This window comes from Anopheles moucheti, chromosome 3 (assembly GCF_943734755.1).
Source record: "Anopheles moucheti chromosome 3, idAnoMoucSN_F20_07, whole genome shotgun sequence".
In the NCBI taxonomy this organism is placed as follows: Eukaryota; Metazoa; Arthropoda; class Insecta; order Diptera; family Culicidae; genus Anopheles; species Anopheles moucheti.
In genome coordinates, this window is record NC_069141.1 from 27,480,298 (window position 1) to 27,500,754 (window position 20,457).

The window sequence follows — 20,457 nt, forward strand, 5'->3', positions numbered from 1 at the left end:
CATGCATTTATTCCTGTATAACTAAAAAGCGCTTCAAGTAACTGTACGTAACTGTTTATTTTGCCCAATAAATCGTCTGGTAGAACGATCGATCGGGAAGAATTCTAGTCTATTATTGTACATCGTTGAGTTTCCCGGATGTCGCGAGGTTCTTTGATAAGATGTAGTTGTTTATGATCACGTCTCAAAGGAAAAAAATGAGACACTAACATAATACACTAACGAATAAAGCTATGTTAGGGAATACATAGAGCTTGGTGTATGTACATTGGATTACATAAAGACAACACTTGGGATTAGAGATGTACTTGATCTATGCAGTTGGTAGTTAAACGTGGAGTTCCATTCATTATACGATTTTTATGTGATCGTAAGTGCGATCGTTAAATAGACGATCGTGTTTATATGTGGCAGTCGCCTGATGTGAATTATTGACGCACACCTCGGATAAACCGGAAGGTGAAACGGAACTAGTGCTGACGATCACGACCTCCTCCAATGTATCGGGAGCAATGGATGGAAGTTGGAGTTTTCATTGGAGCTTAGATACATTGGGCCGTGCTCAAATCGAGCTCAAGAGTTCTTGGTTTATTTAGATGCTGTACAATGCCTAGTGTGAGGTTGATGAACCAGATTCTTGGATATGGTTTCATTACAAATTTTCAATCAAGCATGACTTCGAATGTTTCCCCAATGGGGGCCATTTTTCTAAACGAAAACTATTTTGTTCGAAAATGCTTTACCACCAGGAAAGCTATGAGAGATGATGCTGCGCGAGTACCAATGCTCTCTCGTGGTGAACAATTACGACTAGACTGCAATTTCTATTTTTTGAACGCCCTGGACCTTCAGGATTCAATATGGCACGAAGTTCAGAACACTATCGATCGAAGGGTATCGGTCAGACGTACTTAGTGGTGGAAAACTTCCATTAATGTACCTGACATGTTCCTTAGAATTGAGTCAACTCTCTGGGTATACGAATGAATAAAAACAACAGTAGCACACGCTACTAACAACAGCAGAAAACTCGGTTGTGGAATTTTTATCAACCATTATACCGTATATTTTATCGCTTCCCATGTCTAACGATTCAAATTGATTGAGTGAGTACTTACTAATCGATTTTGTACTCATTGTGAGTGCCCTTGTTCATGGTATAAAGCAGGAGAGTTTTACCATTTGTTAAGCTAGAACAGTTCTAATGTTATAATAAAATCTTCGTAGGAAGTGTCATTTAACATCTATGTTTTTGAAACATGTTTAATTGTTTGTAATCCATTTAAATTTCATCCAGAATTCTACCATATTCAATTACCATCTACTTTTGCCATCATGGGGTACGTGTGTGGTTAGCTTGAGCTAGATTTAGACCATGCCATAATTTGTTTTCAAGCTAATGATCAACCGTTGTGGACTGTTTTAAACAATCGCGAAGTTGCCCATGGAAACTTATTGTCGTTAGGGTTGTTCAATTTCTTGGCTCCACTAAGGGACTGTGGCTCGTTTGCGCAAACAGTGTTAAACAATATTGTACCAATTATTAACAACGATTCGTAACGATCGCAGAACCGTTTTCCAGATCGAATGGCGCACCTATATAAGTAGGTACTGACAAACATGCTGAAGTTCAGTTCAGTCACTTCAAATAATTCTGCGTAATAATGGGTTCTGTCGCAAACCCTTACACCTACCGAATATGGCCACCGCGTAAAGGTAAGCTTGTGCCAGTGGTCGGAAGATGTAGTGATCGTAGTGAAAGTGATAACGGTACGAGTGCGTTCCATTGTTTCACCCTTCTTCATTAGCGGCGACGAACAGTACGATGCAGGACGTGCTGGAGATCGATACGATCGATCTGTGCTTTGATGAAAATGGAAAATCCTTTCACACGAGCTCCTACGAAGTGATGGTGAAATCGCGTCCAACCAAACGTTCCCGACAGTTGGTCGTCAGACGGGGTGCACCATTCACCGTACGGTTGGTTTGCAATCGTAGGTTTGATCCGTCCGTGGACACGATGGTGCTGGTGTTCCGGGTATTGCCCTTCGCCTCGGATAGGGCTTGTTTTGGAAGCGGAACCGAGACGTATGTTGTGGTGCAGCACCCGGACAATATTGCTGTGCCGACGGCAGATGAGGAACCGGCGGATGACTGGGGAGCCGTGCTGGTGGAGAGTAAGGATGTGCCGAAAGGTAAGGTGGAGTTGACGCTGAACGTCAGAACGCCGTCCTATGCGCCGGTAGCACGGTGGACGGTACAATTCCACACCCGATTGGACGCGACCGATGCAAAAATGGCAGTTACGATAAAGGACCACATGTACGTGCTGTACAATCCCTGGTGCAAAGCAGATGCGGTGTACATGGAAGGTATTTCGTTCGAGCTGTTCGAGCTCCATTTAAATTGGGAGCTAACATTGTCCTTTTCTTTCGTAGATGAAGCTAGCAAGGAAGAGTACGTCTTGGATGATAGTACATTCATTTGCAAACCATCAAACAAGGGATTTCGTATGGACAGTTGGTTCACCGGTCAGTATGAACCCGATATTCTCGATTGTGCGCTGTTCATCTTGTCGGAGGTTGGTAATGTGAAGGCAGCTTCATCCGGCAATCCGGTGCTTGTTACCAGAGCACTAAGCGGTGCACTAAACAGTGCGAGCGGGTACGGAGTACTGCAGGGAAATTGGTCCGGAGAATACAGCGACGGTACACCGCCAACTTCCTGGAGCGGTTCCGTGAAGATACTGCAGGAGTTCTACAACACGGGAACGACAGTGAAATACGGTCAGTGCTGGGTGTACTCTGGTCTGGCAACGAGTGTTTGCCGTGCAATCGGCATACCGTGTCGAGTGATCACCAACTTCGATTCTGCCGGTGATCATGATGCGTCACTTTCGATCGACTACTATGTGGATGACACGGGTAATACGCCCGCCGACATATCGGTGGATTCGGTCTGGAATTATCACGTATGGAATGAGACGTGGATGAAGCGGAAAGATCTTCAAAATTCCACCCTTGACGGTTGGCAGGTGATAGATGCGACACCGCAGCAACTTTCCGACGGCATGTACAAGTGCGGCCCGTGTCCTGTCGCTGCGATCAAACAGGGTCTCGTACATATACCGTACGATGGTGAGTTTATCTACGCGGAGGTGAATGCCGACGTCATCTATTGGACGATCGGCAGCGATCAGAATTTGCCGAAACCGATCGAGATCAACACGAGTCAAATTGGGCGGGACATGAGCACGAAGGCGATCGGGACGAACAAGCGAGTGGACATTACCGATCAGTACAAGCATCCGGAAAACTCGAAGGAGGAACGCGAGGTAATGACATTGGCCATGCAGTACAACTGTCAGCGCTTTACTAGTGCCGCGGTCTCGAAACTCTTACTCGACCACATGGTGAGCACAAGCAACGGCGACGAGGAATTGATAAAGCTGGAAATAAAGTCTGACGAAGAGATGACGATTGGTACGACGTTCCAGTTCGAGTTGATCGTTACCAGTAACACCATTGGTCGTTCGGTCGAGGTAAGTGGGAATTTGGTGCTAAAAGATTCCGACTACACCGGGCGACACATGGAAACGCTGAAGAAGACACCGATTGCTGCCAAGCTGGAACCGCTGGAATCCAAAACGATCCTGGTGCTGTTGGAGTTTGATGAATACCACAAATCTGTAACGAACAAAACGAACCTCAAAGTGATCTGTACGGCAAAGGTGGATGGTAGTGATAAGACGTACTTGAAGATGCAAAATTTCCAACTCACACCACCATCGGTTGAGATGACGCTGATCGAGCACAGCGCTGCGGGCCCGATAGCCGTACAGGTGGATTTGCGGAATCCGCTTCCAGTTCCTCTAACCCGGGGTCGCTTCACAGTGGAAGGATCGCGCTTTACCGATCCGTTTGTGAAAAAGGTATGATATGGACGGTTTATTCCCGCGAGCGAAGATCTGTGAATACAACAAATGTGATTGTGATTTTATTTATTTTTATGTCTTTCCAGTACGATCTCATCCCGGTCGGTGAAACAATACAATTTATTTATCCTATAAATTTAACGGTTAGAGGAAAAATGACTGTATCTGCATCTTTTATCTCCAACGAGCTGAAAAACGTACACGGAGCTCTGATGATACAAATTCCTTAACGAGGAATGAAATATGGAGGATATATAAGAGGATAATTTATAGTAAATATAATCCGAAGAATAAAACACGGAGAACTGTATTACCTCAAAATACGACACACATTTTGGAACATTGACACACAGTCTTAAACAAGTCCTCCTGATCTTCCCCTAGTTGCGCAAAAGGACTATCCCGAGTTAACGAGTTAACTTCCGTCTCTTAATCGAGACGCTAGAAGAACTCTAACCTTGACCTTGGGATTAGCCATCAATCTGTAAAGTCCAGTCCAGTAAAGATTCGAACCCAGACTGACGTTGTCGTCATACGGCGCCATTACTACCTACACTGTTTGACCGGTTCCGTATGTGAGTGTTAGTTAATCAATGTAAGACAAACATGCCCCAGCAGGTCATTTAGAATAGAGAATAGAAGTGAATAGGAAAGAGAGATGAAAAGCATAAATTAAATTGAGCTCAACTAAACGAGACTTCACACTACAGTGGAACAGTTTGAGATGGAACAATGAGATGGCGAATGACTTTCATGACGTCTTAGTTTACGACGTAATGTCCCCGCCGGAGGCGACTCGTACCATCGACAATGAGAGGTGTCGTTCAATGGGAGTAATGACATCATCAAATTCCATGATGATCGTTTGCGGATCTCGTGCTTCACCCGAAAATCCGCATACATGATTCATAGCCCTTCATGCTGATTTGACAAATGATCTTATGCTACACCCTTGCTTATGTTGAGGGTTTTTGATACATCTACCGTGCAGATCACCCGCCCCCTATGCCACCCTTATTTTGAGTGCCATTCGCACTGGAGATCGCGTCAAAGATATTACCCGTTGGTGGTTCACTCGCGGTAAACAATTCCTAACCGTCACGATCGTGGTTCGGTGTGTGAGAGACTCCTCGGGGAAGCTGTGTGGGACCGATCGAACTAGTGATCGGCATAGCACGCACGGGTATCGGTTGGCAGATGAATTTAACCGTTCGACGAGTGCGGAGCGCAATTCCGTCGCTTTGTGCATGGTGTTCTGAGGTTCTGGCTGTGATTGATCTTTAACCCGCGAAAGTGTCGGTAGTGAAGTGCGAAGAATGAGTTATTTGTACGATTATGTGGAGAGATATCTCCCAACATCGTGGCGCAGGAAACGCATCCGTCGCCCGATCATATGGTCTTCTCCCGAGTGTAAGTATGCTGGAGTGGTTAAATGGTTTAGTTTTTCATTTAGTTCATAAACAAAATTGTGTAAGGAAATATAAGCAAGTACGGCAGAGACCTTAAAGCGGTGCATATTCTTCAATTGTGATGAAAACAAAGTGCATTTTAAATAGCACGTTTCAAAGCGATTCGTTGTTGAAACCCCGTAAAGAGCAAATGGCTTACGCACCGTTAATCTTCCAACGAAGTGCCGATCATCGCGTACGTGATCTCGCGTCCGATCGTGTAGGATAATACACAAATCATTATCGATCGCCTTCGTCCCTCTGCGCCGAGGTACGAAATTCTCGCGTACAGTGATCAGCAGGCTAAAAATAGCTTGATTCCAATCCTGGATTGTCCACTCGTTGGTAGAATGAGTTACTTAACCGAAGTGCAAGTAGTATGATTAAGTAATGTACGCCTGACGCCAGTGATAAATAGCAGGCATTCAACGCCGGAAGCAATGTCATCGGAACATGGTCATTCCGAATGTACAGCTGTACCATATGTAAATCTGAAGTATTTGTATTCCGACGCCGAAGGTGTGCATTCTCGAATTTGCAAACAAAATCTGCAGTATCCAAATAGTGGTGAATGTAAACGACGACAGTATCTGCGAACGCTGTGATGATTTCATACTAGAGAACCGATTGCCTCGAACACGCTGTCTAGCCAAAGAAGTCAAAAACAAAACAAAACCGTCTTTTTAATGACCTTCGTTCGGGGTGGTGGATTCGACAAAACCTGTATGAAAAGCAAGGAAAGCGAATTATGCACCGCACATCCATAATAAACCACACATCGCACACAATGTTTATCTTAACGTTTGGTAAATATTCGCCAGCGCTAAACGGTTCCATTGGTGCGTGCGAATATTGAACGCCTGTTGCGTATGCAAGCTGGATGGATGATGATGTGCAAGGTCATAGAGCGAGCTAGATGCGGCTAGCTAATGCGCGAATTGAGCGCTTTTTGGACACCCCTCTGTAGGCGTTTGTTCGTCGCTCGGACCAAAAGTCATCGTTTAGGTAGACATTTCCTTAATATAGTCACTGCGAATGAAGTGTTTCAGTGGGACATGGGCTAGCCACCGGAGGTCTTTGGGGATGTCATCAAATGCAAACCTAACTTCCCTGGTCGGATCGAACTATAAGAGAGCTGTGGTATGCGTGGCCGTTCCATCATGTAGGAGGCGGAACCGCATATTACGCGGGAGCGGCAGTTGAGCGTCGAGATTGGTTTTTAATGATCGTTGTGGAGTGTGCACCCGAACGCAAACCGGAGCAGTTGCTCAAGGATTTAAATTAAGCGTTATAAAAACAAATGCCGCATTGTTGTCGGTATGTTTGATATTTGCTATGGGCACGAGAGATTGGTTCAGATTATAATGAGAACTCAATTGAACTAAAATGATTGAAATTATTATGTGGAAGGTAGTACGCGGGATTTGCAACTGTCAACATTAGCAGGCACAATTTACTATCCCGGAACTTTTAAACAGCGTATAAGTGTCAACCATACCTACAAAAGGGTTATTTGAATTTGACGCTTTAAATAAGCTTATCCGTAAGTTTAAATAAGCACACTTTTAGGAACTGGAAATCGTTGCACCATAAGAAGGTTTGTCTTCCTATGGATGCTATAAAAATAGGGAGCAGCACACTAACGAGAGTCTCGCATTCCATCCCTAATGAGTTACTTCTGATATGTTACATAAAACTCTTCTCTAGAAATAGACCTAGAGGCTAAGGTTAAGATTATTTGCCAGTTGTTATATATTATTCAACTGTTGAATCGTTAATGTATTGTTCAATTAATTCCTTAGGTTCAGATATAGAAATGTTGTACATTCCCATAAAAGATTCCCTTCGTTTTTTAAAAGCTTTTATGTTGACTTCTCCGTATTAGACATGTATAAGCTAGTCTGTACTAGTAACTTTAAATTTTTCTGTAAAAAAACTGTTTTCTATCGTAGTAAAATTATGCATGAATTTAACATACGAAGGTGCAACTTCGCTTAACTTCACCGGTTTTCTCCGTTACTTGATTTTTTTTTACTACACGAGACGTGCGGCACGAGCAAGCTTTTGCGTCCGTGAATTTTATTGTATGTTAATGATGCCGAACAAGGCATGCTCGTGGCACGACCGTAACGCGCTACTTCAGATTTGCTTTGCTGTTTGTGCTGCTAACAACTCACCCGCTCGTCACCTACCCGATGATGCGTTCCGTCGCCCACAGGCCCATGTGAGCGAAGATCCGCAATCATCACCTCCCGTCTGTCGCCAACGGCAGATTGATTGCTAGGGGTAGAAAGTGAAGGTTCTTTTCCCTCGTTCTCGGTTTGATTCATTCATAAAACTCGCGTACGAAGGTGGATGAGTGAAACATGTTGTCAATTTGATTTTCAACGCGCTTCGATGGAGCCCGTGGTATGGGAGGGATCATCCGGTAAATGATGGTGCCGATCGCTGATGTATAATCTCGAACGATGGGTAACGATCGATAAATAAACAATCGGGAGCCGAACAAAACGATTGCCAATCTCGGGCGTGAGAACTTGGCGGGTTTCGAAGCGTGAGTTGAAAAGAATGCACAAAAGCAGAAGTGTTTTATTGCTAATTGAAAGATGATAGATGGCGCCCAACGAAGCTAGATGCTGTAATAAATAGGTGATTGAAGTTAGTTTACACTTCAGGTTTGGTGTATTTAGTTGCTCCAGCCACTACTCGCTCGATGATCACACGCAGCTAGGCGCGAAGAAACCGTGAATTACGTGAAATGATATGACAACACAAACGAGCGACTGGCATTGCCTTTTCGACATTGACCCATTTATCACCTTTTAAGTAGAACGACGACCATTGACGCCGTGTGATGGGTCAATAAAATTCAGCAGAATTCCTTGCGGAAGATGATGTAGTATTGTTGTACAGAATAAGAATAAATTCCTCAGAATATTTCCAACGTCCAGTGTGTTGGCATGAGTCAAGGAACCGCGGGGAACTCCATTTGTATGATTGACCGGATGTGGAAAGAAGACGCAATCTGATTCATCTCCAAGACGGGGCTACACTTGAAATAGAATCACTTTACAATTATCGCAAAAGCATGCATAACACTCGTCGCACTGGGTTACCTCATCTGGCAAAAGCGATGGGAAAATCATTTTACGCCCGAAGCCGTCACTACGAACCGAGACAAATGGCACCTACGGTTTGGCCATTTATTTGATTGATGGAGCGGTTGATTTATTAAATTAAAGTTAGTTATTACACAAATAATGGATTTCCCTGGGAAGGCTGCTCCTCACACTAATGAACGATTGAAGTTATTGTATTTTTATGTCTCTTTTTCTTCTAGATTCTCCATCCGCTGACGTGCTAACGGTAAGATCCGTCGATCTTTGCATTGAAGAGAATGGCAAGGATCACCACACCATGCGATATGAGTTGATGAGCCGGGACGAGTATAGTGGCAAGATACCGAAGCTAGTCGTACGCCGTGGACAACCGTTCCGGTTGCGTTTGGTATGCGATCGACCGTACGATCGAAGTCGGGACGCGTTGAGTTTAATTTTTACCGTAGCCGATGAGGACCAGCCAACGCACGGACATGCGACGCTGGTCGGTATTCCGGTGAATCAATTTCCCGAGCAGCTGAGTGAACCGCAGGAGTGGGGTGCAGCAATCGAGGCAATCCATGGAGATCTGCTGGAGATTTTGGTCAAACCCGCTGCAACGGCTCCAATCGGCCAGTGGAAGTTGGACATCGATACAAAGCTGCTTAGCGATGCGTTCGGTAAAAGTTATTCGCTTCCCCAGGCGTTCTACGTACTCTTTAATCCCTGGTGCCCCGATGATCTGGTGTACATGGAAGGTGTGTAATAGCTGAGGTAGTTTCGGATCAGTGTGCACGAATAACAGAGTGTTTTACTTTACAGAGAAAGCACACCGCCACGAGTACGTGATGAGTGACACGACTCTCATCTATCGTGGATCGTACAACCGATTGCGTCCTTCGGTGTGGAAGTTTGGCCAGTTTGAAAAACACATCCTGGACTGCTCGCTGCTGTTGATCACGAAAATCGGCAAGGTTAGTGCTACACACCGTGGCGATCCGGTTCGAGTGTGTCGTGCCATTTCGGCCGCCGTCAACTCACCGGACGACGATGGAGCACTGCTGGGAAACTGGAGTACAGACTACTCGGGAGGAACTCCCCCAACGAAGTGGGTTGGTTCGGTGGAGATTATGCAACAATTCTACAAGAAGCAGAAACCGGTCAAGTTTGCCCAATGCTGGGTATTTGCCGGCGTTGTATCGACGAGTAAGATTGTGGCGAGCGCCAGCGTGTAGAAACAGCATTATTAATTTGTTTCAATCTTGACAGTTGCTCGGGCAATTGGAATACCGTCCCGGGTGGTGACGAACTACTCTTCAGCGCACGACACGCAAGCCTCACTGACGGTGGATTACTTCGTAGACAAGAGTGGCAAAATTATGGAAGAAATGAATGCCGACTCGATCTGGAACTATCACGTGTGGAACGAGGTGTGGATGCAACGACCAGATCTGGGCATCAGCTCGGACGGGGACTACGGTGGATGGCAAGCGATCGATGCAACTCCGCAAGAATCGTCGGACGGAATGTACCGCTGCGGTCCGGCATCCGTACTGGCCGTGAAGTTGGGCGAGGTGCTGAAACCGTACGACAATAATTTCCTCTTCGCGGAGGTTAATGCCGACAAGGTGTTCTGGAGATATACGGGACCACAGCACCCGCTAAAGCTGCTGCGGAAAGATGTGCTAGGAATTGGACTGTTTATCAGCACGAAAGCAGTCGGTCGATGGGAGCGCGAGGATATAACCGCAAGCTACAAATTTGCGGAAAAATCGGAAAAGGAACGTGCCACGATGCTGAAGGCGCTCAAGCAAGCTAACAGCTACTTCAGTCGGTACTATCTGAACGAGGAGTTTAACGAGGTATATTTTAACTTTGAGCTGCGTGATGATATCAAGATTGGCGAGCCGTTTAGTGTGGTAAGTTTGGCTGGGATTGAGGCGCGGTTTTGAACAGTAAAAGAGGATTTTCTTGTCCACAGATTTTGCACGTCAAAAATCGATCATCAGAAAATCGACACGTTGCCGAAGGTTCACTGCACGTTGATAGCGTACTGTATACGGGAAAGGACCGGGATAGCGTAAAGGTGGACACGTTCTCTGTTACGCTCGAGCCCGGCACCGAGGAGTTTATACGCATGGTAGTCGAGTTCCAGGAGTACTATCGCAAATTGCGTGATCAGGCAGCATTCAACATTTCCTGTATGGCCACGGTACTGGATACGGAGTTTGAGTTTTACGCTCAGGACGATTTCCGTGTGCGTAAACCCGATATAAAGATATCGCTGCTGGGAAAGCCGATATCTCAGGCACCCGTGGAGGTTCAGTTTACGCTCGAGAACCCACTGCCGATACCGTTGCGCAAGGGTGTGTTCCATGTCGAGGGATCGGGCATTGGGAAGCCGCTACTATTTAAGGTAATGGGTTAGATACGTAAGTTTTACATACAGTAGCAGTTTGGTAAAATTTACATGTATTTTTTAGCACCCGGAAATAGCTCCAGGAGAGAAGGTTTCGAATACCTTCACTATGACACCACCCTACTCGGGACGCATGACACTGGCTGCCAAGTTCACTTCCAAGGAATTGGACGATGTCGATGGGTTCTTGGCGTTCATTGCACATCCTCGACCGGAAGACATCATTATGGAGGTGGAAGATAACGCGATCATTGCCCGTACTGACGTTATCGACTAGGGGACGCCAAAGAACTTGCCATTGTTTAGTCACCACTGACATCACTCTCTCTTTGATTCTTGGTCTATCTGTTGTACTACCCACTAACTGCCAACATGACGTTCGTAATGTGTTAACATTGTTTTGAAAAAGTTAAAGTATATTTAATAACATAATAAAGTAAAACACATAAACAGTACACAAACCAACCAACCGACGAAGCATAGGGGAGCAACAACGAAGTAGAGGAGTTCAGTCTTCGATTAAGCACTAACAGAATTCGAGTTCTGTATCATGGAAAGTAGGGACGAGAAAAGCCGCGTACTCTCTAGTCACCTTTCCCATATTCCGGTTTAGCGTTCGTTTCGAGAAAATGGTTGCCCCGAGCAGTGGTGGGTGTGGCGTCACCCATCGGAATCGAATGAGATCGACATTTGGCTTCGCGAAATTCGTCCGCACTGCGACATGGATATGCTGCGAACGCTGCCGGACGTGTGACCGATTCGGCGTAAAACTCGTAGGAACGTCCGTGACTACAAGCTCCCACGAAATCATCGATTCCGCCACATCCTGGCTGATTGACACGTCCTCCATTGGGCCAAAAATCCACATGACCAAGATTGCGATCATGTCCCAGCATCCCGGCACACGTGTGTATCACGTCGACGAACTGTGCATCGCTCGGATCGAGCAATTTATCCGGCTGTTGATCGGTAAATCCGGGCAGTGCCGGATCAAGCCCAGTAACGCGCGCAACCCTTCCACTCCGTATCGATTGCCCCGTGAATCCGGATGTGTGTGCACCGAGACTGTGTCCAATGACGTGAACATCGTTCAGATTTGTGTCGCGCTCCACCACCATGCGATCGATCAACCCACCGACGTGTCTTCCTACGTCTCGCGTTGATGAAGCAGCCCGGAAGTACAGTGTGTCCGATGCCAACGGACTCCAGTCGACCACTGGAAGTAATGTGGGAAGAGATTAAAAGGCGGTCTTGACATAAAAAATCGGATATGCAAGTTACCGATCACGTTAAGATCTTCCCGCCGGAGGTAGCTATTCTTGATGTTTTGGGACACAGGGCTAGCGACCGAGTTCTTCCATCCGTGTATGACGAACTTGGTGGGTAGTGTTGGATCATAGGTGTCATTCAGTGCCAACGGTGTCGCTGGGTCATTGATGAAGCGAAACGAGCTGGGTGAGTTGATGGTGGCTCTGTAAAGAATCAAGTGCAGGATTAATATCGAGGAAGAGAAATGCTTGGCACACTTACTGCCGGTAATAGTAAAACACGACATCTTCGTGAATTTGGTTCCTCCTTCCGGCGGATGAGCTCGTATCGTTCGGTACGGTAAGATCGACAATGATCGGATTGCCTTGGTCGTCCGGCATAAACATCCACGTAACGCCATAGTTGGGATCGACCGCTTTCAGCTGCTGTATATCACAGTTTACTGAAAAAGAGATCACACAAGCTAATCGTCAACGCACAGACCGGGAAGAACGCAGCGCACACTAACATTCAAAGAGCTCCTGAAGGAATACATATTGACACATTAGCGGAATAAGGTATTCGAACATGCTGCCGAACGGTGCGAATTGTGCACATGAACTGAGCACAGTAATCGACAGTATATCGTTACCCATCCATCCACTGATCGGAAGACACCATTAGACGTGCGGACATTACCGTTCATTAGCGTCACACGGAAGAGGAGGGGTATGTGGATCTAAAGCAATGCACAGCCGAACGAAATGGAAAAAAACACCTAAATACACCTCGTCCGCGACTGTTTGTACGGTTCCGCAAAGTTCATGGTGACTGACGCTCACAGAGATCACAATCATGCCGATCATCAGCTTCAAGGCTCCAAGCGACACTGGTGGCTGCTAATAAACTGTATCACGTCAGTACACCGACAGCATTATCAGCTGAGTGTGGATAGCATATCGTCGAAGTTAAAAAAAGAGGTAAGTGTGATTAACAAAATTGGGATAATTTGTCGAGGTTTGAACCGTGTCAACAACACTTGTTGTGGTCACCCAAGCTGAAGGTCTTGTATGAGGTCAACTACGTGTACGAAAGGTTGCTGTGATGTTTGACCATATTTTCGGAACGTGTCACATTGACAATGACCGGGAGGGAATTTGGGTAACTTTCAGTGGAGGATCAATCCCTTTGGAGGCCCAGGGTGGAATTATAGTTGGGGCCTCTAATTTTAAAAACGATGCAGGAGGGGGAGGATGGGCGTTGAGGCCCTTGAAATGATCTGCAACCACATTTGTCTAATTTTCCTATGATAGTCCCGGTGCAAGAGTCGGTTCCTGTCGCGTGTCGATCGATCGATCTACAAAACATCTTTCGTACGGATTGTCCTTGGACCATCATTGCGGGAGGATCCTTCATCTCGCTCAAACTTTCCGCCGGCTGATACGAAATTCCATACAAACCATACATACCTTGTTGTAAAGGCAAGAGTGTAATAAAAAAATGAACAAACAAACAAATGAAACACAACTGAAAATACTAACAGCAATGCAAATTAATTATTGTCTTTCGACTCTTAAATTCGCGATTTTCGTTTCGCAACAAGTACCATCCGAAAGTATTTTTATTGATAAAACAATACGTAAGTATAATGGGGGTGTATTATTTGATAAACGTGGTTATTTTTGAACATTCTGTTTTAAGAACTCCATCCGCACCATGTCGATCGTTCCACGCACATTATTTTCGTGTCTTGCGCATGCGCTTAAATCTCCACCAGTCGATAAAAAAATGCGTAAAAACTTGCCGTCGCCCGGTACGAAATTCCATACAAAACCAGCCGTTTTCAGATTTTCGACACCAAGAGAGCATCCAAAACAGGAGCTGACATCAATTCCCCTCCAGCGTGCATATAGCTGAACCGCTCACGCGTGTTAACATTGCCAGTGATAGAAGAGTTTCTCACACGTTGGCTATTATTACAGGGTTTTTGGAGACTATATCGACATGTTCAGCGTGATGTTGTTTGGCTTGTTTTGGTATCTCATATAATTGTCCTTTACATCTCATATAATATAATATAATATAATCATTGGCAAGTTATCGTTGCCAGCAACAACATTTGACGGTCATTCGATAGTTCTACCGAACTTGTCAACGCATATAACCTTTCCCGAACAAAGCAACACCGAGCTGGACTTGTCAATACATACGACGCCAACCCTGCAACGCACACCATCGCTCTCTTTAAGATGAAGTATCCCCTCCCTCATTCGAATACCTGGCTTATCACGTGGGAGGCTTATCACGCGGTGCTCGCATTTAGCATCGGCATCCGATCTCGCTCTCACCATTCCTGGAGAGCGAGCGATACGATCGCCGTGTGTGGCTATGTGTAGCGTGTGTGATCTGTATCCACATTTTACTCAGGCGAGGGGAACTGTTTGCTCTTCGGTATGATCGCCTTGTGTGGTTTTGTGTTGCGTGTGTATGCACAACTGAGATAATCAGCTGCGTACCGTCGGCCGGTACGAAATTCCATACAAAACCGGCTGTTTTCAGATTTCCTACACCAAGAGAGCATCCAAAACAGGAGCTGACATCAATTCCCCTCCAGTATGCATATTGCTGAACCGCTCTCGCGTGTTATCATTGCCGGTGATAGAAGAGTTTCTCATACGTTGGCTATTATTACAGGGTTTTTGCGGACTTTATTGGCATGTTCAGCGTGATGTTGTTTGGCTCGTTTTGGTATCTCATATAATTGTCCTTTATATCTCATATAATATAATATAATATAATCATTGGCAAGTTATCGTTGCCAGCAACAACATTTGACGGTCATTCGATAGTTCTACCGAACTTGTCAACGCATATAGCCTTTCCCAAACAAAGCAACACCGAGCTGGACTTGTCAATACATACGACGCCAACCCTGCAACGCACACCATCGCTCTCTTCAAGATGAAGAATCCCCTCCATCATTCGCATACCTGGCTTATCACGTGGGAGGCTTATCTCGCGGTGCTCGCATTTAGCATCGGCAGCCGATCTCCCTCTCATCATTCGAGCGATACGATCGCCGTGTGTGGCTATGTGTAGCGTGTGTGATCTGTATCCACATTTTACTCAGGCGAGGGGAACTGTTTGCTCTTCGGTATGATCGCCTTGTGTGGTTTTGTGTTGCGTGTGTATGCACAACTGAGATAATCAGCTGCGTACCGTCGGCCGGTACGAAATTCCATACAAAACGGGCTGTTTTCAGATTTCCAACACCAAGAGAGCATCCAAAACAGGAGCTGACATCAATTCCCCTCCAGTATGCATATTGCTGAACCGCTCTCGCGTGTTATCATTGCCGGTGATAGAAGAGTTTCTCATACGTTGGCTATTATTACAGGGTTTTTGGGGACTATATTGACATGTACAGCGTGATGTTGTTTGGTTCGTTTGGTATTTCATATAATCGTCTAAAAAAAGCCAGAAATGGTAGGCTTAAACATCCTGAAGATGTCGTGCCAATAAAGAAGAAGGAGTTTGAATACACTGCATATTTCTCTTGCGTAGCCGTGTAACCGGGCCGATATAGCTAATCAAATAGAAACAAATGTTTTATATATTCAAGGATATATAAAATCCAAGGATATGTGGCGAACCGGCCACAACTCCCAGACGCATCAGCACATAGAGAACAAGAGAGGACAATAGCACATAGAGAACAGTCGCAATCCCCAACAACGACAGCAATTCCTGGAATACAGTTCCCCGTCCTTACAAGCGCAACTGCGCAAGCAGTTGCACTGAAAACAATGCAAGGGATTGTATTCACGGATACAACACACATACAGACCGTGCAGCGTTAGCAGTCTGCACAACAGAGTCTGGATCCAACAGCCAACGTGAAAAGGTCTGCTCCTTCGGTTACGAGTTTAATAATAGTTTATAATAAAGATCAAGAAAATATTTGTCGGCCACAGCATTGGCTACATTGGTGACCCCTGACAAACTTTATTAGTGTTCCCCGACAAGCTACATAGTTGATCTTCCACGATATTATAGTAGTGATCCTGTGTTTCACGTGGCAATCCTTACGAACGGTGCCCCACGCAGCACCCTCGCAGTGCGTTCAACGAGCCAACTCGCGTATCGCGCTCCGCGCCCGACAAAAAAAAAACACGTCCCGCGCCCGACAAACACAACCGTGTACCCGCGAAACCACGCTGCCAGTAACCTGACGTGTGAAAATGAATCCGGAAACCAAATCAACGAGCCAAGAGGACACCCAAAATGCGACGAAAAATCCGGAAAATACATTGACTAAGGATGAAGTTTCTCCGCAGCTACAGTTGCTAAAGATAAACTATCCACCATTCGACGGCGATGACGTGGATGTATGGTTTGTCTGCCTCGAAGCAGCGTTTGAAGTGAACGGCATAAAAGCAGACAAAACTAAATTCAACGCTCTAATAGTAGCACTTGGCACTCGAGCGAAGCATGTATATTCGACCATTTCTCGTTGTGCTGAAATGACAACCCAGACCCGATACTCCACACTGAAAACCGACGTCGTGGCTCATTTCCACCCATCTGAAACAAAGCGCATTTCCACCCTGTTAGAAGGAGTAACTTTGGGTGATCAAAAACCTAGTTCGCTCCTCACACAGATGCGACGTACTGGTGGAGTAGGATGCAGTGACAAAATCCTGGCCAATATTTGGATGCGAGCATTACCATCGACAGTTCGTTCTATTCTTGCAGCCATGTCCACGGCTACCTTAGACGAACAAGCCCAGGTTGCCGATAAGATCATGGAAGCCCCCCGAAACGAAATAGATTCCGTACAAGTTACATCACCTATCCAACATCAAACATCACTGGAATCGCAAATCGCCGCCTTAAGCAAGAAATTTGATCATCTACTAAGAGAGCAGCATCGGCGCCCATGGAATCGACGAAACAGTCATCCGGGGAGACACAACGGAAATTATCGCAGCCAGTCTCGAGAGCGTGATTATTTCATCTGTTACTACCATCGCCGCTATGGTAGTGCAGCAAAGAAGTGTGAGAATCATCAAAATCCAGAAAAAAAGTGCCAATTCACTTCGGTTCCAAAAAACTAAGTGGTGTGCAGCCTAGCTGCACTAAACTTGAACAGGTAAACCGTATTCATATTTTGGACCAAGCTTCACACCAAAACTTCCTGATTGACACAGGTGCAGACGTTTCCGTTATTCCGCCAACACTAAAGGAACGCGATAATCCTTCATCAGAACATCTTTTCGCAGCAAACGGAACAAAAATAGCAACGTTCGGCACAAAACGTCTTACACTCAAAATTGGCCTGCGTCGTCCGTTCACCTGGTTATTCACCATAGCAGATGTAAAATCACCCATCATCGGAGCTGATTTTTTAAGCCACCACGATCTGTTGGTAGATATACGACGAAACAAAATCATCGATAACACCACACGATTAGAGATATCAAACATCAGCAGCGTTTCCGAGCCAGTCATCAAATCGTATGATTCAACATCACCATTTGCGGAAATATTAAGTGAGTACAAAGACATCACCATGCTTAATATCAATCGCAAACAAACAAGTGCAAAAACTGTTCACCAAATTATTACTACTGGCCAACCTGTTTTCTGTCGTCCACGTCGTTTACCCATTGATAAGCTGGAAGCAGCGAAAGCTGAATTTAGATTCTTAATGGAACAAGGAATCTGCCAAGCTTCCAAAAGTTCTTGGGCCAGTCCTCTACACCTGGTCAAGAAGGCTGATGGAACATTTCGTCCTTGCGGCGATTACAGGAGCTTAAACGCTATAACAGTTCCAGATCGATACCCAATACCTCATATCCAGGACTTTTCAAACATTCTCCACAACAAGACAATATTCTCGTGCATCGATCTACAACGCGCTTATCACCAGATTCCGGTCGCACCAGAAGATATTCCAAAAACCGCTATCACCACACCATTCGGATTGTTCGAATTTAAATTCATGACGTTCGGACTCCGAAATGCAGGTCAGACACTTCAGCGACATCTTCACGACATTTTAGGCGATCTAGATTTTGTTTTCCCTTACGTCGACGACTTGTGCATCGCTTCTAGCAGCATTGAACAGCACAAAGAACATCTTCGTAAGGTTTTTCAACGTTTAAAGGAAAATGAACTAGCCATCAACGCAGCTAAATGTCAAATCGGACTTAATGAAGTAATATTTCTCGGACATTTGATTACTGCTGAAGGAATCAAACCATCAAAAAGGAAGGTAGAAGCCATATTAAATTTCCCACAGCCAACAACAGCCAGACAGTTAAAACGATTCCTGGGAACCATAAACTTCTATCGTCGCTTCATACCGCACGCAGCGAAGAACCAACAAATCCTCCAAAACATGATGCAAGGAAATGTTCGCAACGACAATACACCATTGACATGGGACGAAGATACAACAAAAGCTTTCCACCAATGCAAGCAAGATTTAGCTAGTGCAACTCTACTCGCTCACCCCTGTGCGGATGCCAAATTAGCGTTGGAAGTAGACGCATCTGGCAACGCAATCGGAGCTGTATTGCACCAAATTTGGAAAAATGAACGTCAACCACTAGCGTACTTCTCTCGTAAGCTAAGCGCAAGCAAACAGAAAGCCAGCACTTACGATCGAGAACTTCTCGCAATATACGAAGCTGTGAAATACTTCAAAGATCATCTCGACGGTCGTGAGTTTTGCATCTTTACCGATCATAAACCATTAGTTACAGCTTTCCAACAACGTCCGGAACGTGCAAGTCCAACTCAACAACGTCACTTAAGCTTCATCAGCGAATACACCACGGACATCAGACACATTTCCGGAGCAAAAAATCAAGTAGCAGACATGTTAAGCCGTTTAGAATCCATCGATAATCAGCCAATAGATTTCGAAGACCTAGCAGTAAAGCAACGAACAGATCCAGAGTTACAACATCTTTTGACAGACCCGAACACATCGCTTTGCTTAAAGACATTCCAAACGCATCTAACATCGACACCAATTTTCTGCGACATATCCACCCAGAAAATCAGACCCTTCATTCCAAAAGAGTTTCGCAGGCAGATCATATCAAAGTTTCATGGTGCATCTCATCCTGGCATTCGATCGACAACAAAACTCGTATCCGACTCATACGTATGGCCAGCAATACGGCGTGATTGCAAACATTTTGTAATGCACTGTATTCCATGTCAAAAGTCGAAGATAATACGTCACAACAGATCACCGATCGAACACATAGCCATGCCAGACAATAGGTTCACACACATTCATATGGACATTATTGGACCTATGCCACCATCTGAGGGAAATCAATATTGTCTTACCATAATAGACAAGTTTACCAGATGGCCCGAGGCTATGCCAATTCCAAATATCACTGCCGAAACAGTAGCAAAAGCGTTTGTCAACGGTTGGATCGCCAGATTTGGCGTACCAAGCAAGCTAACAACAGACTTAGGCAGACAATTCGAATCCGAACTCTTCAAAGAACTTCTCTATCTTCTTGGAATAAACCATCTGCGTACTACACCGTACCATCCTCAAGCAAATGGACATGTAGAACGCATGCATCGCCAGCTCAAAACAGCTTTGAAATGTCACAACACCCCCAGTTGGACATCAGCATTACCAATAGTATTACTCGGAATGCGAACTTCATGCAAAGACGACATAGGAGCATCTGCAGCTGAATTAACCTACGGTACATCGCTTAGACTACCAGGGGAATTCTTTGCCACCAACGAAAACTCCAGCACCAAGCCAACAACAGATTTCGTTGAAAATCTAAAAAAGACAATGGCAAAGCTTAAGCCAACTTCCACCTCCCATCATTCTACACAGCGACCTTTTGTCCAAAAATCATTGGAAACCTGCACACATGTCTTTATTCGAACCGGAGCCATCAAACCGCCTTTAACTCCACCCTACGATGGACCCTACCGCGTCATTCGGCGAAAAAAGAAATATTTCATAGTAGACATCAACGGAAAAAGTTCATCCATATCCATCGACCGTCTTAAAGCAGCATTCGTACATAACGAACAACAGCAAGATATTCCTGGTAAACCTTCACTGGAACCTCGCACTACATCCTCAGGACGACACGTGAGGATCCCACTCAGGTTCTTAAAAACATAGGGGAGAGTATTGTGGCGAACCGGCCACAACTCCCAGACGCATCAGCACATAGAGAACAAGAGAGGACAATAGCACATAGAGAACAGTCGCAATCCCCAACAACGACAGCAATTCCTGGAATACAGTTC

At 45.3% G+C, this 20,457-nt stretch overlaps 3 protein-coding genes across 4 annotated transcripts in view; 2 read left to right on the forward strand and 1 right to left on the reverse strand.

Moving 5' to 3' along the window:
- The window catches only part of LOC128305797 (annulin-like), a 28,214-nt gene extending 16,878 nt beyond the window's left edge, over positions 1 to 11,336 (forward strand). The window contains exons 1-6 of one of the 2 annotated variants that reach the window (XM_053043409.1): positions 5,166 to 5,344; positions 8,723 to 9,238; positions 9,303 to 9,686; positions 9,750 to 10,399; positions 10,462 to 10,896; positions 10,964 to 11,336. In XM_053043409.1, coding sequence (XP_052899369.1) covers positions 5,251 to 5,344; positions 8,723 to 9,238; positions 9,303 to 9,686; positions 9,750 to 10,399; positions 10,462 to 10,896; positions 10,964 to 11,176 — 2,292 coding nt within the window. In that variant the 5' untranslated portion in view covers positions 5,166 to 5,250 and the 3' untranslated portion in view covers positions 11,177 to 11,336. Of the gene's footprint in view, positions 1 to 5,165; positions 5,345 to 8,722; positions 9,239 to 9,302; positions 9,687 to 9,749; positions 10,400 to 10,461; positions 10,897 to 10,963 lie in introns of those variants that run through there. The other variant, XM_053043408.1, reaches the window with a different exon arrangement.
- Positions 1,665 to 4,164, forward strand: LOC128305800 (annulin-like). The gene is made up of 4 exons (XM_053043411.1): positions 1,665 to 1,716; positions 1,809 to 2,372; positions 2,439 to 3,931; positions 4,021 to 4,164. The coding sequence occupies exons 1-4, from the start codon at positions 1,665 to 1,667 to the stop codon at positions 4,162 to 4,164; spliced, it is 2,253 nt and encodes a 750-aa protein (XP_052899371.1).
- Positions 11,337 to 11,483: 147 nt separating the features above from the next.
- Positions 11,484 to 12,803, reverse strand: LOC128302635 (lipase member H-like). Its single transcript, XM_053039500.1, has 4 exons — positions 12,677 to 12,803; positions 12,430 to 12,610; positions 12,181 to 12,371; positions 11,484 to 12,115 (listed from the first exon to the last, which is right to left on the reverse strand). The coding sequence occupies exons 1-4, from the start codon at positions 12,801 to 12,803 to the stop codon at positions 11,484 to 11,486; spliced, it is 1,131 nt and encodes a 376-aa protein (XP_052895460.1).
- Positions 12,804 to 20,457: the final 7,654 nt, after the last annotated feature.